The 22,693-nt window shown below is 43.2% G+C and overlaps 1 protein-coding gene across 4 annotated transcripts in view; it reads left to right on the top strand.

The window, feature by feature from the left end:
- Positions 1 to 22,437, top strand: part of RBM33 (RNA binding motif protein 33) — a 155,557-nt gene extending 133,120 nt beyond the window's left edge. For all 4 annotated transcript variants that reach the window (XM_045290092.1, XM_045290091.1, XM_045290090.1 and 1 more), the window contains 4 exons: positions 738 to 941; positions 2,415 to 2,603; positions 15,658 to 15,746; positions 15,872 to 22,437. In XM_045290092.1, the coding sequence (XP_045146027.1) occupies positions 738 to 941; positions 2,415 to 2,603; positions 15,658 to 15,746; positions 15,872 to 15,920 (531 nt within the window). In that variant the 3' untranslated portion in view covers positions 15,921 to 22,437. The remainder of the gene's footprint in view (positions 1 to 737; positions 942 to 2,414; positions 2,604 to 15,657; positions 15,747 to 15,871) is intronic.
- Positions 22,438 to 22,693: the final 256 nt, after the last annotated feature.

Genomic DNA, 22,693 nt, shown 5'->3' with positions numbered 1-22,693 from the left:
TCCTGTTTTGTTAAACGTATTTGAATGTCTTTCTATACATTATCTCAGCAACACTTTATGATCAAGGAACAAACAGTATTCCAATTTTGTAGTTGTAGGTCAGAGGCATATACCTTAAGTGCTATCTTTTATTACAGTCTTTAAAGATTATTCCTGTTTGAATTTTCCCTATTCAAGTGTTCTTCTTGGATATATATATACCACACATAGATCCATAAGATGCTGAGTATCTTCACCTGAAACCTGCTTACTTTCCCAGAACATGAGGATTATAAAATCTTCCCTCTTCCGTGGGTGGTTGTAAGGATTCTATGAGAAGATACATATAAAAAGGATGGTACCAGATAATACTTGTTCAAGGATCTAAAAACATATCAAATGCATATAAGAACACTTTTGGTAGAAGGTCTAGGATTAATAGTATCACTAAGTAGAGTTACTTGCTCAGTGTTATGTCTTAGTAACCTTGGAAGCACATCACCAGGGCACTTACAGGCTGCTGACTGAACCACCATCCCGGTTAGCTGAGCTCTTCACCACTACTTCACAGAGACTTGGGGTTAAAACTCGAGCACTGCCACAAGCAGTGTTTCCTTACTGGCCCTGATGAAACATAAGCCTGGTTATATGCTTGTTAGAAATTGTTGTTTCTCGGTTAACCCTCGGCGGTAGACCCCCTGATCTCTCTTTGTGTGAGCAGTTAACTAAACAGCATGATGCCTGGTTACTTTCTGCAGGGAGGAGAGAGTGACTGCTTTTTCCACCCAGAAGGCCATCCCCAGCGGCTTCCTCCACCTCCGGAAGGGAGGCAGCAGCCTGTCCGGAAGGTCACACTGACCAAGGGGATCCTTCAGCCACAGCACTCACCAGTGGCCCCCCACATGCACCCGGCTATTCCTCCAGGGATCAAAAACATCCAAGGAATCCACTCAGCCAAAAAGGTACTGTTGGCCCTTTTTCCTCCCGCCTTAGAAATGTGGAGGCCGGGTTCTGCAGACAGCTAGGTAGCCTGCTGGTTCAGGAAATGTAATATTTAAATGGTTTCTCTGGTGCGCAGGACTTGCTGCTCAGCAGTGCTCAAATAAACATGCAGGACTTTGTTCTGGTTTTGAAAAACATACTTAGATGTGCACCATAGAGCTTTTCCTCTCATGACTTTTTAATGGTCCGGCTGTAGCACCTCATTGTGGGAGCGAGCGTTTGGTGGTTTGCCTGAAACGCTAAGCTGTCTGCACAGTCGCCGTCTCTGCCACCTTCCGAAGTCGGAGGAACGTACGGTACAGCACTCCGCCTGGTGACGCTTCCCTCTCTCTTAGCCACCAGATCTCATGAAGGAGACGTCCTGTGTCTTTTCAGGGGTGGTTTCATAAATATTATCCCCAAGGAGAGATAGGGCACCTTTGGGTGGCTCCATAATTGGCCCAAGAAAGCGGTAGGACCGTCGTTCTTGGTGGCTTTCCTACCTCTATGCTGGGATGTATTGACGTTTGAAGGCGTATTTGTCCTCGTCTGAGCTCAGTCTGCTAGATAGATAAGAAGCATCTCTCCAGGCCTCCTTTTGAGGGTGTAAATGCTTCTCCTTTTTTGTGTGATATATTTAAAATCCTCTTTGCATCATCCTGTCACAGTAGAGCAGCCGTCCCACCCCTCCGTCCCCAGCTTCTGGTGACAAGTATCTTTTTCTTCCACCAAAGCCTTTCCATGTCTGGAAGAGGAACAGCTGACCAGCCTGGTGGATAACATTGATGTAGAAGCCAGACAACCCTCATTCCAATAAATTCTGCCAAGTCGGGAAAAGTACATTACTGCCTTGCTTTGAGTTTCTCCCAGAAACCCTTTGAATCCGACTGGTTCATCCTATCTACTAATCTTGGTGCTTCTTGTAATATTGATATTTAGATCATCCTGTTTTGTTAAACATATTTGAATGTCTTTGTATACATTATCTCAGCAACACTTTATGATCAAGGAACAAACAGTATTCCATTTTTGTAGTTGTAGGTCAGAGGCATACACCTTACGTGCTATCTTTTGTTACAGTCTTTAAAGATTATTCCTGTTTGAATTTTCCCTATTCAAGTGTTCTTCTTGGATATATATATATACCACACATAGATCCATAAGATGCTGAGTGTCTTCACCTGAAACCTGCTTACTTTCCCAGAACATGAGGATCATAAAATCTTCCCTCTTCCGTGGGTGGTTGTAAGGATTCTATGAGAAGATACATATAAAAAGGATGGTACCGGATAATACTTGTACAGGGATCTAAAAACATATCAAATGCATATAGGAACACTTGGTAGAAGGTCTAGGATTAATAGTATCACTAAGTAGAGTTACGTGCTCAGTGTTATGTCTTAGTAACCTTGAAGCTTCAAAATCAGAATACCGTTGCCTTTTGTTGCTGTCAGGTCATCATGTATGGGAGAGGCAGAGGACTCACGGGTCAGATGGGCCGGGGCCGCCTCATGCCAAATAAGCAGAATTTACGAGTGGTGGAGTGCAAGCCCCAGCCCTGTGTTGTGTCCGTGGAAGGGCTTTCTTCGTCAACTACCGATGTCCAGCTGAAAAGCCTGCTCATGTCTGTAGGACCCATTCAGGTAGGTCACCTTGGGTCTCTGTCTCTGTCCAAGTTTCTCAGACCCCAAGCTATAGAACTTCTTGATGCAAAATGCTGTTTTCTTTGTGTTGCTTAATGATACACTGGATAGAAATGGGTTATTTACTATGCACCCATAATGGCACTTCCAGATGCTCAGGTATAAGCTTAAAAAAATAAATAACTGAACTGAATAAATTTATCCTTTGAAAACCCTCACAGGAACTTGCACACGTATATTATTTGTTCGGTTTGGAAATTTTTTTTTTTTTATCGTTTGGAAGTTTTTAGCTTTATGCTCCTTATTAATTTCCCAAAACATCCTCGCATGTTAACATTTTGGGTGTGTTTATGGAGTAAATGAAACATTAACCAAAGACTTGTGCTTCTGTTTTTAATAGACGAGGTTTTGCTGTGGTGCACTTAGGAGCAGCTTTTCAATTGTCATGGGCTTAAAGCTTAGGACACTCCAGACTAGGTTGTTAGTGGACTGCTCTTGAGAGCACAGATTGATGTGCAGAGCAGAATAGCACTGGGGAATGTGTTAGGCTAGATTAACTAGAGAAACAAATCCTGGGACACGCATGTATAAGAAGCAGCTTTATATCAAAAAGTAATTATGTATCAAGAAAACATCCCAACCCAGTCCAGATCAAGTCCATAAGTCTGATATTAGCCCATATGTCCGACACTAGTCCATGAATATCTTTTCAGACTCACGCAGCCACGTGCAATCATGCATAATGCAAGAAGATTACAGGTTGGTGGGTGAAAAGGCTTGTGGAACCAACAGTAGTGGAAGCATCACAGGGCTGGCACAGGTCTCCACCGCATGGCTTCTCAGGTCTCAGCCTGGCTCCACAGGGCTTGTCAACAGGAAGTTGAAGGCAGAGAGAGGAAGTTCCCAGAATCCTCATGAGAAGGCTATGCCCATAAGAAGGTATCATCAGGCTGTGACCCGATTGACAGGCTACACTCCAACCCTTCACTCTTAATATCCTCAAGTTGACATGAGATTATGTAGCCACGACAGGGAACATTAGATGCAATCAAATATAGTTCTCTGCTCTGTGGCCTTAGCAGTGAATCCATCGTTCAAAAAGCCAGGTCCCTGGTGGCATTGTTGAATAAGCTGCTAACTGTAGTCAGCCATCAGTTGCTCCACAGGATGTGACTGTTTACTCCCATAAAGATGTACAGACCTAGAAATGTTATGTAAGATGACTGATTTAGAATCGATGCAATGGCCCTGGGTTTGATTTGGGCTTTAGTCTATTACAGTGGTTCTCAACCTTCCTCGTGCCGTGACCCTTTAATACATACAGTTCCTCACGTGTGGTGACCCCCAACCGTAAAATTATTTTCGTTGCTACTTCATAACTGTAAGTTTGCTCCTGTTATGAATTATAATGTAAATATCTTATATGCAGGATGTATTAGGCGACCCCTGTGAAAGGGTTGTTCGACCCCCAAAGGGGTCGCAACCCACAGGTTGAGAACCACTGGTCTGTTAGCTATGAACCACAAACCAGTGTTGTCTGTTGAGAAGGTCATTATTAGAGTACAATTTAAGCTTACGTTGTCCCAAAGTTTCTGTTACCTGTTGGGCTTTCTATCCTTCCCTTTCGAGGGCAGAAAAGATAGAATGATTGCTTTACATTTGTGATTGGCTAAATTTTATGAGCTTTGCTTCATCCGGTGTGGTTTTGGCAACTGAATGAATACTATTACCAATATCCATGTTTGAATGGAAAGTGCTGTTTGCTTCTCTTACATGTTGAGTTTTAGTGGCTGCATTGTGACAATTAGCTCGGTAACCACTGTGAAGCCTGTGAACCTAACGTTCTATGTTCTAAATAGAACATAGTGCTTTTGAACGGCCATTTACTATTTACTCTTCGTGGGCCCCAGCTCCTTCCTCCCCACATTTTTGGTGGGTTGTTTGTGGTCCGTGGCCCCTATGTCCCCACCATCCTGAAAAGAAGAATTTGAAATCTTTGTTTTATTTAACTTATTTGGTGTCCCTTAGAAACCTAAGAACCATTTAGTGACTTGTTTTAATTAGAACAATATAACAATGAGAATGAATGTTTTCAAGGTTTCAGCAGTTATACTGAAAGTAAAAGGTGAAGGTTTACATGCCACTGTAATATAAGAATCCCTAAAGAGTGATGGGCTTAGTACTTATTCAAGAATCTAGTCTTGGTACCGTGGGGCCCAGGTGGCGTAGTGGTTATGAATTGGGTTGCTGAGCACAAAGTCTACAGTTCAAAACCAACAGCTGCCCCTTGGGAGAAAAACAGGGCTTGCTACTCCTCTGAAGAGTTAGTCTCAGAAACCTACAGGGGCAATTCTACAGTGTCTATAAGGCTTGGAATCTACTCAGTGGTGTGTGTTTGTGTCTTCCTGGCAGACGCTGTAGTGCTCTTATTTTCTGCTGGTGTTAAGCTTATGGGATTGTTTTAAATGGTGGTTTATAGATAAACACGGCTGTCATAAATTGCTGTCTCATAATTTTAAAATGCAAGGAAACTAGTATTACTAGCTTCCGCCTGCATTCGATAGCCAAAGAAATAATACTGTTAAGCAGAAATTTTAAAGGGAGTTAGCTCAGTGACTCAAGCCCGTTTCCTTTGGTTGATGAAGAAAAATGTATGCACAGCAAAGTAGTCTCTTGTCCTTTGGGGCATGGCACTACCTAGTGTTCGCTCAGTGTAATCCAAGTTGGGGTGTGATCCAGACTAGGAAGGACAGGGGCCAGTTCATTATAGAAAGTTCTAATAACTGCATGCATGTTAACTGTATTTTCTTAGCCCGTGGAATCTGATCACTTTTCTCACTGAATCAATAGAATATAGAAGGTGCCAGCCAGTATTACTTTCAGATTAATATTTCACTTTTTAAAACAACATCCATAAGTATTACTACAAAGCTCAATTTAATGGCATCTGTGTATAGAATCCGTATTCAGAGAGCAAGGAAAAATAACAAGATTATATGCAGAAATAGCTATAGAAAGAAATAGCTTAAGTATAGTACTGTGTTTCAGACTTTCAAGTGAGGCAGATGGCAATAAGAGCAAAAACTATAACTGTTAATACTAAATGAATCAGGAAGATTTTTTTTTTTTAAGGAAGGAGATTTTATGTAGGATCTTAAGATTAAAAAAAGGAAAAGGCTGTGGGAATGCTCAATCATGTTGCTAGGTGAGGAAGTGGGCAAAGGAAAGCATGGGGGCACCTGTAGGTAGCCAGATGGTTGTTAGAACATTCAGGCAGCCCCCCAGCACTGAGGCTGATAAGGCCGCTGTCCCACCCTGCTCTGCAGTTACCCTGGGATACGTGCTGCCACCTCAGGAGAACAGCTGTGAACTGTGCTCCGTCTTAAGGATTAAAACCAAATGAACCTTTTGGATTAGGAAAAAAAAGTTTATTGTAATTTCTGAGACACCTTTATCTGCCTACTTCCTAGAATTTGCCTAAGATTGTTTGAAAACAAGCAGTACATTATTTTTTTAATCCTTGAACTAGCAGCACAGAAGCCATGTCTGAACTCCTCACCACCTAAGACCTTTTGCCACAAGGCAGGGCGTCAGGGGTCAGATATGCCTCACCCTCCATCCGTCTTTACCCTGTTTTGACACCAACAGCTCCTCTCAGACAACCCCACTTTTCTGCTGGGTTTGGCGATCCATTGCAGTGGCCTCACAAGACTCACGACCAATACCCACAATTACAGTGATTTCTTAGGGAAGTTAACAAGTATTGATTAGTACCCTGTAAGGATGCAGTTTTTGGTCCACAGCAGTGGACCTCTCTGCAGTCAGTAGCGAAGTCTTTACCTAGTCCTCAGCCTTGTAGCCACGTGGTCCTTCGGCCTCTGTCTCCATGGGCCCGGAAACCAGCCTGCTGCTCTGTCTCATGGTCTCCTTGCCTCAGCCTGGCACCATTGCTCTGTCCCATGGTCTTTGTGCTACCACCCCTGGTACCTCTGCTCTCTCCTCCATTACTTCAGACAGAGCTCAAGCATGTTTCACTGGTAGTTCGTCCTCCTGGATGGTCCTGGGAGTTTTCTCTGTTTCTGCTTCTGAGATGGCACATTCTTGTAGCCAGACAGGTGAGAACTAACTGACCAGTCCCCTGTATTAGCGTTTCACAGACCCCATTTGCATGGTCCCATCCAGTCATTTGGTGGGAGTTACAGAGACAGGGATATAAGAGCCACATTATGAAATGTCACTTCATTACAATCCTATATTCTATTTCATGAAGTAAAAAACCATTTTCTCGCAGGAGATAAAATTGACAGTCACTCGGTTTGGGTGTTGGAACACACACAAGGAGAGGTCAAAAGGTATTGCTGCTCGGGTTCTAGTTTGCCCAAATGTGTTTATTCCAGAAGTGAATGGCTACAGACCTGCTCTCTCAGTAATACATTTATCTTAATCTCACTAAGGAGCTTTTAAAAGGGCGGGGGTGGGGAATACGTTTTTGTGCTTAACAAATCTTGAAAGGATCTGTGGATCTGACTTTGACCGGCCCTGGTCTTGTGCTAAAGTGAAACGAGTCGCCGGAAGAAGTAGGAGGATGTCTTCTTTCCTTCTGCTTTCACTGACGAGGTGAAGGGAAGACCGGTGACCTGATCAGTGGAAAACAGAAATCTTGAGTGCCATTCCTAGGAGCTGTGTGTGAGCTGCTGGTGGGTCCCCATTCTGCCAGACAGTCGTCGTAATGTGTACGAGGGTAAGAGAAGTGAAGAATGGCGGGGGTGGAGGTAGTCTGTGCCAGGACATCCCAGGCACTGAGAATGGACTGTGCAGCAAGCTATAGAGAAAGGTTCTGCTGAGGCCTGAATATGAATATCAGATATTTGTGTAGCTTAATTTCTCTCTTGTGCATGCATGCTCTCTTTCTCTTTTTTCTCCTCTGCCCTAGAAAAGGTGATTTCAGAGAGCCCAAAGAAGTCGCTTAAAATCAAAATGATTCAGAATTGGTCCTTTTCTATAACTGAAATGGAATTTGAAAGCTTTGATATTTGATGTAGGTGAACTTCAGGGTTCTTACTGTAATTTTTTCAGAGAAACTCCATTGGGAGGGGGTTTTTCTCTTATTAGGATTCATTAAAAGCAGAAAACATTTTTAGTGTCTCGATTGAAAAATCTTGTTGGGGTACAATTTTTTCTCCATTAGTCTTAAAATAGAAAAGCTTTGAAAGGTACGCTACCATTTTATATTGTATCACAAATCAGCTTAGTGTTTTTTTCTCCTATTAAAACGGCTAAATCTTATACTCCCGATTATTTCATTTTAATTGCCAGTTTTCTGCTCTTACTGTCTCTCTTCCTTTCCTTCCCCCACCTTCAGTTTGCTCTACTGTCGATGGCCTACCTCTGGGCTCCCTTGCTCTTTTGTCATTGTTTCTGGCCCACCATGGGGACAGGGTCAGGTTGTTGACTCCTGACAGGCTCGTCACCTTTCCGTAAGGTCTCACACCAAAGGAGAAAGTCATTTTCAGTTGTGGCTGCTCTTGTGAGTCCCCGGATTATGGGAACTCACTCCTAACTTCACGGAGGCACAAACTACATCCCCATCCCCCCAAAACAATACAACCCCCTGTGTCACTCTGCCTTAGAGTGTCTCATCTCTGATAAGCCATTGTTTCTCCTTCTCTAAAGGCGTGAGAAGGTAAGAGCTGACGGCATTGAACATGTATTTACCCAAATGATCCCATTGACTCGCACTGTCAGAGCCTCGGTTCTGTTTGGAACCACCAGCTGCTCCTTGGGAGAAAGATGAGGCTTTTTACTCAGAGACTTGCAGTCTCAGACACCCAGAGGGGCATTTCTACCCTGTCCTGTAGGATCATGTGCCCAGACGTATAGGATCCGTATTCGTCAGATGGAGTCTATTTGTTTTTGTTTTTTACCACTCTGTCAATGTTAACAATGGCTTTAAATTGGCCTGACTACAGCCTACACCCTGGACAGATGACTCAAGTATGTTTGGTCTTTTTCTCCAAGGACCACTTAACTAGAGTTGAAAAGAGCCAGCAGTTGCCGAGTAACAACACTGATCCAGGCAGAACCCACGGCCTCGAGCTCAGTCGGTGCAGGGCATGTCTAGATGTGGACGTTCTGGGGCCCCGACAGTTGGTGCCTTGGTATCAAAGGATTTTCTTGCGTGATCTGCCTCAGTATACAGAACCTTTCTGAGAGCAATTCTTTTAAAATATTTATTTTTATATGAATATATAAATGTAAACAATAGACTGCGTACTTGCATAAACATAAATGTCATAAAGTACAACTCACTGCATTTGAGATCGTATTAGGACAAAAAATAAGTAAATGCAAATGTTGAGGAACTCATAATCTACTGATGTTACAGGAGGACCTACAGGAGTGAATTTTTGAGGGTTCAGAAATGTGGGTTCATGCAGAAATTTACTTTGTTCCTTGACTTAAAAATACAGTTGAACCCCTTCTATCTTGCCAAGTGAACATTCATTAGTCTAAAAATATTTATAGCTTTAAGGGATGACTATGTATGTAACTTTTCAATATGGTTGGTATAGAAATATAACATAATTTGTTAGCACGTTGAAAACAACATACCACTGTTTCAGGAAAGGTGGCTCAAATTTTAACGGTCAAGGTATTGTTTTATTTGTTACCTTGAAGGTACTTTCCATCCACTTAAATTACCTGTTTGAAGGACTGGAGCCAGAGATTTGTTGGTGGTGGTGGTGGTGTGAGTAGTTAAAAAAGGACAATAAAGGAAAGGACCGGGTTGCATGCAGGGTCAAGAACCAGACTGCTGCTGTATGGCTTTCTGGAGCTGTGACCTTGGGCAGGTTACTGAAGCTCTCGCTCTCTGTGCTTCCGTTTCCTTCTCTGCGCAGTGTAGTGACAGTGGCACCAGTATTCTGTTAACATCACCAGTGCTGTTATCATTGTAATATTTGAAAAAGCACCAAAAGAAGTCTGATTAGTCTCTTAAGTACAGTGAGTGTTTCATATAGTATTTATTACAGTAAAAAAACCTGCTTTGCTACCCACGATATAGAAAGCATATAAAAATACTCCATGATTTATTTAGACCTAATTGTCTTAAATGACTTCTTTATGCTGGATTTTTTTTTCAAAGCCTTTGAAATAAGCATAAATTTGTATTCAAGGTTGTATTTGTAATTATTCAAACTTTTGCCTTCCTGGGAAGTATCTTTCTCTGAGAGAACTATGTTAAGAATCAACCGGTATTAATGAATAAGTTGAAACCCTTTATTTCTCGCGAGCCTCTGTCACAGGCCTGAAGTCACATTAGCCCTAGCAGTGAATCAGTGGGTTTGGACTCTCCTCTACTCCCTCTTTACTTCTTAGGGTTTGAGTAAAACTCTTCCCAGTTGATGGGAATGAAGTCACACACGATTAACTCTTGACTCTTGTCTTGCTGTAAGTGACACATGCCCATATTCCCTCAGTACTTAAACTGGTGGCACTTCACATTTCTGTTCCTTTACCTCACAGTGGTGAGAATTGGAGATTGCCATTCAAGACTGAAGGTTTTGTTAAGAACCACATGCATTCAAAAGAGGTTACTAACTTGATTGAATTAGCACCGGGTTTTCTAGTTCCTGTTTTAGAAATGCTGGAGCCCTGGTGGTCTAGTAGTTAGTTATGTGTTGTCCCACTAACCACATGGTCAGCAGTTCGAAAACACTATTCACTCTTGGCAAGAGAAAAATGATTCATTCTACTCCTATAAAGATAGACTTACTGTCTCAGAAACCCACAGGGCCAGTTCTGTAGGGTTGCTATGAGTCAGAATCAACTAACTGGCACTGAATTTGGTGGTGGTGGGGGTTTATGTGTTTGTTTGGTTTATTTTATAAATGAGAATATGTTCCTCCTTATATTGAAGTGTTGACTTAAATGGTAACACCCTTTTTATTTATTTATTTGGTAATAAACTTTTAAGAGTAGGATTCGGGGAATATCAAAAGACTCTGAAAACCAGATTCTTGGGAATTTGTTTCTTTTAAAAATATTTTTCAAGCATAAGTTACATATATATTGGGAGCATTGCCAAAATTTGAAATGCTTTTGAATCAGTAAAAGAAATTTGAGTGCCTTATCATTTTGATGTCAGATGTTAATCATAAGTGTTCTTAAGCTTCTCGATCCCTGGAGAACTACTACAGTCCAGTATTCTGCTGGCCTTCCATTCTAGAAATCTATGAATTCATGATTTAGAACTACAACTTTAATTGAAAACAAAGACAGTTGGGATTGTGTCTTTGGCACAGCATAATGGAAACCCTGTGGTGCGATTGGCCTTATATTCTCTCCTGTGCTTCTAGTCTGGTTCTCTTTCCCCGGGGGTAGGACTTATAAAAAAGTAGGGCTCGCCTGTTGAATTCTGTCACATTTGATCAAAGTGAATGATGACAAGCTAGCCCCATATTTTGCAGTCTGAGAGGAACTATTTATGAATTGAGAAAACCCTCATATTAATATATAAGCTCTATTTTCTTTTTTTACTTTTTCTATCAGGATAATGAACTGATTTAGAAAATGGGCTTATTTTAAGCAGTCCCACATAAATTTAAAACAGCTAATATATAAATTTTTGCCTTTAGATAAGTCCATACATAAGGCGCTAAGAATTGTTGGCTAGAGAAATTGATTTTTAAGATTGCAGAATTATTTTAGTCTCTCCATACCAGTTTCCTGTATCTGTTTACACACACACACTCTTCCTAGAAAGAGGAAGACTTTCAGAGCCGGTCCCTGAATCACATGGACAGTTTTCTAAACTGAAGAGTAGGCTGTGGAAGCGTTTCATAGTTACTGTAGTGCGGCGTGGCACTGGAGTCTAATACTGCTGAATGGGTCTTTGAATGTAAGTGGAGGAAAGCTGCTAGCTAAAGGAGGATTCTTTCAACTTGCATTTTCCCCACATACAGTACCTAACTGTCTGGACAGTCATGTCTCTGGGAAATGAGACGTGAATTGTGATGTGTTAACCTTTCCCAGCAGCGTGCCAGGAAGTTATTTGTATGGTAGTTGAGGGTGGGGGAGAGTAAGGGGTAGGTAGAGTGGGAGGGAATATTTGTCTAGAAATAAATATCAGCTTTTGGATTGTTCTGGGTGCAAAGCTGCATGTGAATGTGTTTTAAACTACCTGAAACTGTGTTACTGATTTTATAGAAATGCAAGTTTTTCAAAATGGAAGTTAGTGGCCATGAACCTTTTCTTTCACTGCATGTTTTTTTTCCCTCTGCCCCTAATAATGAACCTACACTCACTTGTTGTTCAAGTAGATCGGAAATGATTGAACATTGGAAATGTATGCAGTTGAATCTTACATCTAGAAAATAGGGTATTTTGGAGGGTGGGGAGTACAAAAATCTAAATAAAGAGGAACGGACATGAAACCCATTTCTGAGAAAGTAATGTTTATTGTATTAATGACTTGAAATGCAAGTCATTCCTCTGATGTAAGAATCTCATTACATGTTTAGTATCTTGACTGGCACTCCTAATCAAATTAAGATTTAATCCATGTAGATTCCAGACAACCTCACCCCCTTCCATCATATGCTTTGCCTTTGTTCTGCCACATGCAACCGCGTGTCATCGTTTCAGTGAGAAGTTACCCAAAGAAAGTGAAATCACCGCCAGAAATTCTGGAAATAGTTTTCCTTAAACGGAAAGCATAGGGTTTTTCAAATCCAGGTTTCCTCTGTTCATAACTGTTAATGACATCCTAAGAAATTGGTTCTTCTGTTTCTTCCTATATAAGCAGCTTACGTGTTTTTAGATAATTTTATTCCTCTTCTTTTACTTCTTCAAGTAACATAGGGGGCACTACTTAAAAAGGAAAAACCAGTTCACTGTCATGGACTTGATGCACGCCCACAGTGACTCTGGGACAGGGCAGAGCCGCCCCGCCCCGGAGTTCTGAGGCGAACTGCTTAGGGGAGGAGAAGGGGCCGCTGGTGGCTTCACCCTGCAGCCCACGAGTAACCCCTGAGCTGCCACAGTGCCAGCAGCCATGAAATGGGAAGGTATTGAAATCCCTTTGGAGACATTACTTTAACCCCTTCAACGCTGTATTAGTCTGGGTACATTAGAGAAGCAAATCCACAGAAACTCATGTATAAGAGAGAGTGTTTTATATAAAGGTTAAGTGAGCATCAAGGAAATATCCCAACCCAGTGCTGCCTAAGCCCACAAGTCCAACATTAACCCATATGCCTAATACCAGTCCACAAAGTCCTCCTCCATCTCACAAAACACACGCAGGATGCTGACTGCAGGAGGAAAGTCAAGTCAGTGAGCATGTAAGCAGCTCAGCACTGGCAGGGGTCTCCACTCAGCTGCTCCAGCACCAGGGCTGCATCGGGGTAGGTCCATGTGGTTTCTCCTTGGGGATGTCTTGTAGGAAGTCAGTCTTGCCAGCTGAAGCAGGGACCTGGCTAAAGCAGCTGCACTCTGGTGCGACCACCACAAACCAAGAGACCCGAGAACTAGAAAGGCGAGGCTCACCGAGTCATTTATCCCTCCACCCTTCAATTAACCCCACTTCTGTTTATTGGCCAGGTTGGCACAATAAACTAACTCCCTCAAACGCCCAAAGCCTCAGAAACCCACAGGCTTATTGTCAGAAGACTGGGAAGAATGCCCAAGACAAGATTCAGCAGCAGAATTTCCAGCCTCACCGCCATGAAGTCGATCCCACTCACGGCAAACCGACTGGACAGAGTAGCACTGCCCTGGCGAGTCTGGGAGACTGCAAATCGGGATGGGAGTCGAAAGGCCCGCCCTTCCATGGAGCAGCTGGTGGTTTTGAACACAGCTAACCCGCTACAGCACCAGCGCTCCAGAGGAAATACCAGCAAATGAGGTTGCTTGTTACGTTGTGGTTACAGTTCATGTGAAGGTGTCCCTTGAATAACTGAAAAAGAACTTGTTCCGCGGTCTCCTCTGCCCTCATCTGGTGACAAACGAGAATAGCATTTTCCCTTTGGAAGCACAGCTTCATAATTTCAGTAACTAAAAATTATTTGACGGATAATCTGCAGGACAGGAACAAGCAGAAAGAAGGGCTGGCATCAAGAAGAGAAAACAAATTTCTGTCAAGATTACAAGTTGAATTTCAGAAAAGCCAACTTGCTGAAAATATCCAAGAGAGAGGAATTAAGTAATAAAGATCACTTCTTGAGCTTTGTATTTCTCATTAAGTGAAATCAAGAAAAAGTTTTGGCTTCCACTGTCTCTGTCAAAAAGAAGGGGGAGATCTAGTATTTCATAAAACTTTTACGGGAGGTGGGGCAGGGGGAGGGGGGCCGAGGAGGGTGGGTAGAGCAGATATCCCATCTGCTCCCAGCTGTGAGCTGGCTGCTGAGTTGCTGTCTGTGTAGGTGAGACAGTACTGCGACGGGGTAACTAGGGGTCACTTTACGCACTTTGGTCAGTGCAGTGTTATTTGGAGACTGGAGCGTTTTCTTTCTTCCTGTGTGAGGATTGAAAGTCCTTTTTTGGAAAGTATTTAGTAATTTTCTCCTAGCGTTCCATCAGTCATTTTTACATTCAAACATTTTTCTGATTTTCACCCTAAGTCTAAAGACAGGGCCATTGCCCAAGGACAGAGGATTATTCTCTATCTTGGTAGCCTTTACAGATCTTCCTGTTGGATTGTGGACGTGCTTGGTGCCCATTATCCCTTCTCTCCGCCAACTTCTTCTGTTAGTAATGGAAAAACCTACCTGGTACCCGTTCCACCATTGCCCTTTGGAAATAGCTTGTAGCCTAGATTTCACAGATTCAGAGAAATGCTGTACACCTGACGGCCACCCATACAGAATTTTGAGGTGGTTCAAAAGATAAGATTTTTTTTTTTACTTGGAATAGATTTATGTCCCTTGAAATGATGTGATGAAGTGAAATGCATTTCACATGTGGCAGAGACATTAATTTAGGGGGACTGGAATGTTATAGATGGAATTGTATGTTCCCAAAAATATATGTTCCCAAAAATATGTATCATAAAAGCCTAATCTCTCTGCCTGTGTTTATAATCCCATCTGGGAGTGTTTTGCCTTTGTTACGTTAATGAGGCAGTTTGAGCTTGGGGTTTGGCTTGAGCCATCTCTTTTGAGATATAAAAGATTAAACAAGTAAGCAATTAAGCAGAGATGGGAGAAGAGAGAGGCTTCCCTCCACGCCACTATAGATGGATTGCCCCGGCTCAGTAAGCCTAAACTGAGAGAGTAAGTTTTTCCATGTTAAAGTCATCCACTTGTGGAATTTCACCATTGGGCTGGGTTGGGTTTGGGCTCTTCTTTTCAATGATCATTTCTTTCCTTTGATCTTCTTTGTAAACTTTTTGAATTGCATTGCAAAAGCACTGACTCTAGGAATGGTTCTTTTATTATAGAAGAGGTGGCAACGTTCTGTAATTCCTAAAATTGAATTTAAAATGCCTCAATAGCATTCCCTTAGGTCCAAACTGCGCCCATCCTGTGCTGATGACTGCCAGAGTACTCTTGGGAGAGCAGGCTCGTGAGAAATTAGGAACTAATTGTTCACTCTAGACTGTGAGTAGGTTATGAGGTTCCTTTAGTAAATAATAATCTTCCCTGGTGTGATACATATTGCCTTTTAAAAATATTTAGTAGGGACCTTACCAGGAATTCCCTGGCCAGAGGACATGAGAAAGTGACTACCTGGACTCTCACTGCCCCTGCGTCCCCCGGATGAGAGGAGAGGGGACTGCTGTGTGCATCAGGCTTTGGAAGGTCTTAGAATGAGGCTGAGAGGATTTCAGAGTTGCTCAGGGTAACAACTTCTTGAAATACCACCTACCACCCCACCCCACCCTTTAAAAATTGATTTAAAAAAAAAAAAATCAGGGCAAGAAACGAGCTGGAAGATAGTCAAATTAGGTTGTTTTAAAGTTCCAAGTGTCCACGTAGACTTTGTGTAAAGTTTATTGTATACATTAATTTTTTAAGAAATCATCTACATATGTTTTCCCCTTTCCCTTTTATAGAGTTTACAGATGCTTCCCCAGCAAAGGAAAGCCATAGCGAAGTTTAAGGAACCAGCCCACGCGTTAGCATTTCAGCAGAAATTCCACAGGTACCCATTTTCCTCTGGACCCCTGTGGTTAAGCTGTTTGGTGGGGCGGGGCACTGGTCTTCGTCTTGGTGAGCTTGTTGCTGTTGTGCACTGCCTTCATGCTGCCTTTCTCTCCATTCCCACAGGCACATGATAGACCTGTCCCACATCAGCGTGGCCCTCATTGTTGAGTGATTTCTGGTAGGCGGATCTGACCTTATGCTATACCAACACTGTGGAATTTCGCCAAGGAAGCTCCGGGAGCAGAGTTCTCAGACCTTGGACCTTTCCCATCACTGCCTGCCATAGCTCTTGTCTGGAGCTACAGGCACAACAGGATTGGCTCCAGAAGAGCTGGACTTACGGGACACAGCCTATTGGAGTATGGTGTTAGAGTTCTTCAAATTCTGTTGTAACCACAAAAAAAGTACCATTTTTTTCATTGTCTTTTGTTTTCAAAGTGCTTACTATGCATGTAGACATTGTTCTTCCAGATCTTACCGTATGATCGATCCCAGTGACTTAGATTCAGGAAAGAACATGGATGCTACAAATCCACAGTATTTTTCACAGCAAAGAACATTCGATAATGGTTGCACTGATCTTCATGCAGGCTAGAAAACAGTTTTCACAGCCAAGCTTCACTTGAGTTGTCTTCTCCAAAAGTCCTGGTAAAAATGTAGGTTAAAATGTGGGTGGTTATTGATTGACATTTACATATCCTGGAAAGTCAGGGTATGAGAGGGGTGGTTGGGAGTGGTGCCAATTGAAGTGGCAGATTCTGCTTCTTGTAACTATTCCAAAAGCGCCAACTGTACACTCTGAGTTCCAAGGAATGGGTACCCTTTGACCAGAATTCCCCAAAAGTCAAAAGGCTGGGTAGGCACATTGCGGCTCCCTCGGCCTTAGCAGGCACGCTCAGCCTTGTAGCCCTCTGACCGAGTTCCCTGTCTAGTAGCATTCCCCGTCACAGCGACAACGTGAGTTTGAGGGTCAGCCTGCGGGGTTACCAGAACCTATTTGCTTTGCTTTCCCGCCCTTAAAATACCGCCCTGGGGGCAGCTCTCGCTGTCGCTGGCTTTGTAACATGCTTTGGGAACCTGGTTGTCATTGTCTCAATTGTCCCTCTTTCTGTGACCCCCCTCCCGTCCCCCTTTGTTTTGAAGACGGTTTAAGCAGGGGGTGTCTGTCCATGGCCTAAAAGCAGCATGATTCTTACTCTGGCATATCCTTTTTTTGAAAACAGACAGGAGGTAACAGTTGCATGATAACAAAACCTGAAATAAAATGTACACTATGTCATCGATGAACTGGCTTGAGTCATTCCCGGTAGGTTCCTTTCGTTCTCTGTAAAGCAACCTTTAGAAAGATTCAATTTGGGGCAAGCACTGAAAAAAAAGTGCCTTACTCTATTTCTGCTCATGAAAGTTATGTCTCAGTTCGGGCTATATTTTGATGTGGACTTGAACTATCTGAGCAGATCATACATATTAGGGCATACTCACGCTTTTTAAGCTCTATTTTTTACTTAGGAGGCCATGTCAAATTTATTGACGTTTTCACTAGAATTAAGGAAAATTAGAAACCTGTTATTCAAAGCATCAAGCCAACCTAGTAGGGACCAGAATGTGAGCGCTGAAACAGTCGGAAGCATTCCTTCCCGGCCTCAGCGTTCCCAAGGGAGACAGTTTGCCTGAAGGTGTGTCGTCTTGTGTTTTTACATTTGAATTTTTATATTACGTTACCAATTAAGTAACCCCATGCGAAACTGTCTATCTGCCTTCATTCTAAAATAACAGCATGTGCTTACTAAGCCCGGCTGGAAAACGAGGGTGGTGGTGGGAACGGGCTGCTCGTCCACAGAGAGATGCTGGTTCCCCAGAGCTGCAGGCGTTCATAGATTCTCTTAGTGTAAGCGCTCTTCTTTGAAAGTAGATTTCATGCATACACAGTTGGCTCTAGCTGCTAGTACCTAGACACCTTTGTTCCAGAAAATCCCTATCTAACACTTGGAAGAGGGCATTGTGTACCAACTCGACTGGTGTGTCTCCCATAGTCTCCCAAGGAAAAGCTCAGGGTGGTGTGCCCGTTCCCTAACGGACACGTTTTCACAGACTGCTTGTTTTCATAACTGTATCCACATGTCTAAGCGTGTAGATGATTGGACCCAGCCCACAGTGCCCAGGGTCGAGCTGAGTTCGGTCACCTTTAAGCACTAATGAAGAGAAATCCAAGCTACTTAGCATCCTCGTCCAGTGAGAAGACTTGCAGCCGAGTTTGTATTATAGTGAGGATTGCTGGTGCAATCAAGTCCGTTTAGCAGAATCTCACCATATTCTGAAATAAACATTTGAAGGCTGCCTCTGAAAGTCGACATCTAAGGAATATACTCCTCTCTAGTTAGAGGTGATGAAACTAAATATATTTGGGCACTCTTCTTAAAAACAGGTTTCATTGCTTCTTTAAGGTCTGGGTATGATGCAGTGCCGTGGGATTATGTGTGTGTCTGTAGCCGTCTACACACATCCACGCTCTAAGCTTGCTCTTAAGTAGCATGTTCTTGATGACCAACACAGTCCAACTGGGTCTGGAGTACAGCAGTCGTTAGGATGGGTGGACACGGTCCAGCCCAGCCTCTCTGAGGACGTGCTGTAAATGGACTCTGTTAGTACAGGCAATCCAAAAAATAAAGGCCTAGTCCTCTTGAAAGAAACAGCAGAAAAGGAAAGAAGCAGAAGTAGAAAGTGCTGATATTTCCATTGTCCTCGCACTTGTAGCAGCTACATTAGACCACTGTGAGCTAAGTCCTCCTAGAAGATCTGTTGCAACCATTGTCTTTGTTCTTTATTTATCATGCATTCAAATGAGATGCAAGCGCATTTAACATACGATGTAAATATGGACCTTTTGAAATTAAAATGTTTATTGAAATGCTTTCAATTCAGCAACACCTTAGCTATTTGTTCTTTTGTGTTGTCTTATCAAAGTTTATGGATAGAGTTCCATAATTGTTGATGTGTTTGTGTGTATATTCGATTTTTATAAAGATGGTAGTAAGTCAATACATTGATCCTGATCTGTGTATTATTTGTTCACAAATTCCAGAAGCTTAAAGCCAGTAAATGCCAGTCTGTCTCGTAGGGTGAAAACCACCCCCAGTGATGATGTGGAGGCAGTTAGTTTTCTCTTTCTTTCTCGTTATCTTGTTTTGATTTTGTGCTGTAATATACGAGTTCCCTTAGCATCAGAACCTTGCGTTACCATTGGTTTGGCTACTTTTGTTAAATTATTATGCCAATAATCGTTTGGAGAAGAAACCCATTTTTCCGAAAGGGAGATGGAGGGCCCCCTCGGGTTCTGGGCAGGTAGCTTCTGAAGCAGGACCTGGGCTGGAGCCTTCCTTGTCTCCTTGTGGGGAGTTCCTTGGATGGAATGGGGCGGGGGGGCGGGTATTTCATCATCGTTATTTAAACCTTGGCAGTTCTTTTCATGATTTGTAAAGGTTCTAGATAAACGATTATTTAAACTTGGCTCTACAGCATTTCTGAATTGTGACAAGAGTGTGACAAAGCTTAGAACCTGCACTCAGGAGTTCTTCTTAGGAAACAGGTTGCTTTAATGTGAAAGCAAACCTTTGTTAGGTCCCAGGCTGGGTAGTAAGACAGTTAGGCAAAGGGGAGCAAGGGTAGGTAGAAGTGGAAGGTGAGAGGGAAAGAGTTAAAGCATGGAGAAATGCCAATCAAGCGTTACTGCACTTTCTCCTAGCAGATTGACTCTCAGGGTACTTGCTGTTCCAGCGAGCGAGCAGGCCACACAGGAAGGGCAGGGAGCCATCAGGCACAGTCTAGTGTCCGAGGCCTGAGCAGCTTTCGCGTTTGGGCAGCTCCGTTCTTGTCTTCTGGTGAGGGCAGGCGTGACTGAGAAGGTAGTGTAGTAAAGGCACCTAAGGGTCCGTAATTCTTCGAGTCGGCCTGGTTTCTTGGTTTGGGGGACGTCTGTTGTGGTTTTGTTTTACTTTTGATTGTTTTGTTTTGCTTTAAGTTGTTATATTTAATTGGGAAGGTAAGGTCCACATACATGCCTATAGCCCTTTGGACTGACTGAACACTTGGCGAAGATAAACTTTGATCTCGTAGCACAACTGCACAAAAGCAAGGAGCTCCGTCTGTTGTCTTGACTGTAGTGTTTCTATCATGTTTCTCTTGTATGTCGTGTTTGTTAGAACTAGCTACTTCCCCTCTCCCTTGCCCACATTCTCTCACTGAGGACAGGTGCCCAGGGGTTTTAGTGCCGGAAGGTATGGCTGCAGTTGCCCCTTTCCCAGGCATCTGCTTCTTAAATTTTCTTCCCTTCTTGCTTACTGAACTCAGTTCTGGCTTCCCGGAGTCACATCTAGACCCAGTTTTACATGCATTTATTCATTAAGGTGTAAATGTGTCCCCTGCTTACTTGTTTACTTCTCTATTTACTTAGCATGGGGAGGAGCTAGAGAAACAGGAGAGGGTGGGAGGAACGCGAAAGGGTTTTGTTTGTTTTGAAGTGGCATGCTCTAGCAGGAAGTAAAGAGAAGGAGGGGGAGTAAAAGATGTGACATGGGCGTAGGGTCCCACCATGAAGGGAACACCGGGAGTTTTGGTCAATAAGGGGAAGAGTTGAAATATAATTTACTATATTTAATGAGCATTTCAATTGACCTTTCAACTATTTTATAACTTGTGAAAGAAGTGTTATTTTGGACATTCTTGAGTCTGAACTCCAAAGGCATTAAGCCTTAATCTAATATTAAATCCTAAGGATTTTATGTAAGGTTTTTTTCAACCTGTCTGATTTTTTTATCATTTAAAATGCCTAACTTCTTAGGTACATGAGCCCATGGTTTTGTGTACAAGAACCAAAGCAGTAAAACTCACTGATTCATATTGGATCCTCAGGTATACCGTCTTCTGGTATCATGTGGTTGGGAAGGATCATTTGTTTTAGACTTCGTAACCTACCTTTTGTAGAAAGTATTTTTAAAATCTTAACTCGTTTCTGTGCCATGATTGATAGGAAATTTTAATGAAGATGGGCTGATGTAATGGGCATTTTTAGTGAGATGTTTCATGAATAGCATTTGCTTTTTCCTTTTCCTTCTAACTAAAGTGGGCAGAGGCCTTCATGGTGGTGTTTTGCTTTGTTAACTAATTTTAAACCGTGTGTAGACAAATACAGGCCCTAGAAAACAAGATATCATGTAATTTTCTTTAGTTTTGTTTTTTTGGTTTTGTTTTTTGTTTTGAGTTAATGTTACACAAAGTGGGGTGCCAATGACTGTTTTCATATGTTTTGTGTTTAAGGCGTCCATATACTCTAGAACAGTCTCAACGCTCTTTTAGCGTGCTTTTATTTGTTTTAGTTCGGGGTGAGGGGGGCAGTTTGTTTTTTTGGCCTCATTTTGAGGGCGCCTTAGCTGGGCCAGATATTGACAGAGCTGTTCTCCCTGTGTGCGCAGCAGTGCCGCCTTAGACTGTGTAACGGAGCCGCCGCGACGCGTGCGCACGCGTGTGCGTCCGCCAGGCCCTCCTGTGTGTGACTCAGCTTTGCTTTTCACAGGCGTGGATCCAGAAGTGCTGTTTCCGCACGAGGATTTTAACTCAGCCTTTAGTCCCACTTTGATTTTCAGGTACAACAAAGGCAAAAGCATGAATTCTGAGCCCCTCACTCTCTCGCTGGCCTGCCCGGCCGGCCCCCTATTCTGTCGTGCCACCATTGCCACATCAGCCACGCCTCGCCCTCCTTGTGAGAACTCTGCTCCCTTGCCCATCCTGACATCCTTCCCTTCCTGCCTCCCTCTCACCTCTCTGGCCCCTCTGTCACACTCCCCCACCCACCCCCGCCCTTCCCCCCCGTTGGCTTTTCCTTTGGGTTGTGGCGGCCGTTTTTGCTGCTTCTCTCTCAGTGCTAATATGTAGAATTCCACTCAGCCGAAATGTTTTATGTTTTGGGTTCTGTGTGTTATGTGTACTGTTTCACAAATTGATTCTATCTTAACTTTTGCTTTGACAGGTCTTCACTCACAATTTATTCCTCCAGGGCTTTGATTGGAGCGGATAACATTTTAATTCTGTTGCTTTTCAGTTTTTACCTCCAGGGGAGTGTGTGAGGACGCACTAGCAGAGACCCCCGTGTTTCTGCAGCACGCCGTGGTCGCCGTGTCATTAACTCCCACTCTGTTCTTTATTTCCTCTCCTTCCGCAGGACCTCTTTTGCATGAGTTCAGTGGTAGTGGTAGCGCGCCTTGTTGTCCCGCGTGGGACCGTTTGTTAATGACCGTGGCTGACTGTGATCCTTCCTAACCGTAATCTAGACGCGCTGTACGTGCTATATTTGGGTCCAGCTCTGATGTGGAATATGACGCTGTGTTTCTTGATATTTGTTGCTCTGAGTTTTCCAAATCAAGACCTAACTGAATGACTTCCCTCGGGCTTATTCTCCGTCTTGTTTTCTGCCCAAGCACACTCCATGGACACGTGTGGGAAACGCTAGTGCCATGTTCCATCCCGTGTTCCACTCGGCATTCACTTGATCAGGAGTATATGTGAAGAATAATAGCGACATAGTTTACAGTCTAATGTATTGTTGTGTGTATCATTTGTATAATTCCATACCAAATGCTCTGTTTTGAACTGTATTGTAATTTAAAAGGCCTGCTAATAAAATGTTGTAGTTTCCACTCTGGCTCGGTAGTTTTTATTCTGCCTCTCAGGGTCGAGCCGCTCACACCTGACTGTGTAGACTAGGAGCATTTCCTGCCCTCTTTGTGAGGACGGCTTTCAACTGGATCCCCGGAGGGAGTGGTGGTGCACAGCCTCTGACCTCCCCAAACTGTGCCCTCCTGTGTGCCCACCTCACTCAGAGCACCCCGTGCGTGCCCCTCAGAGCAGCTCAGACACAGGTAGTGCATTCACTGGCCCAAAGGCGAAAGTGGC

Source organism: Echinops telfairi, unplaced genomic scaffold, assembly GCF_000313985.2.
Source record: "Echinops telfairi isolate 266 unplaced genomic scaffold, ASM31398v2 ScPeMD7_31;HRSCAF=116, whole genome shotgun sequence".
In the NCBI taxonomy this organism is placed as follows: domain Eukaryota; kingdom Metazoa; phylum Chordata; class Mammalia; order Afrosoricida; family Tenrecidae; genus Echinops; species Echinops telfairi.
The sequence above is the reverse complement of the archived record's forward strand: the minus strand, read 5'-3'. Positions and strand labels throughout refer to the sequence as shown.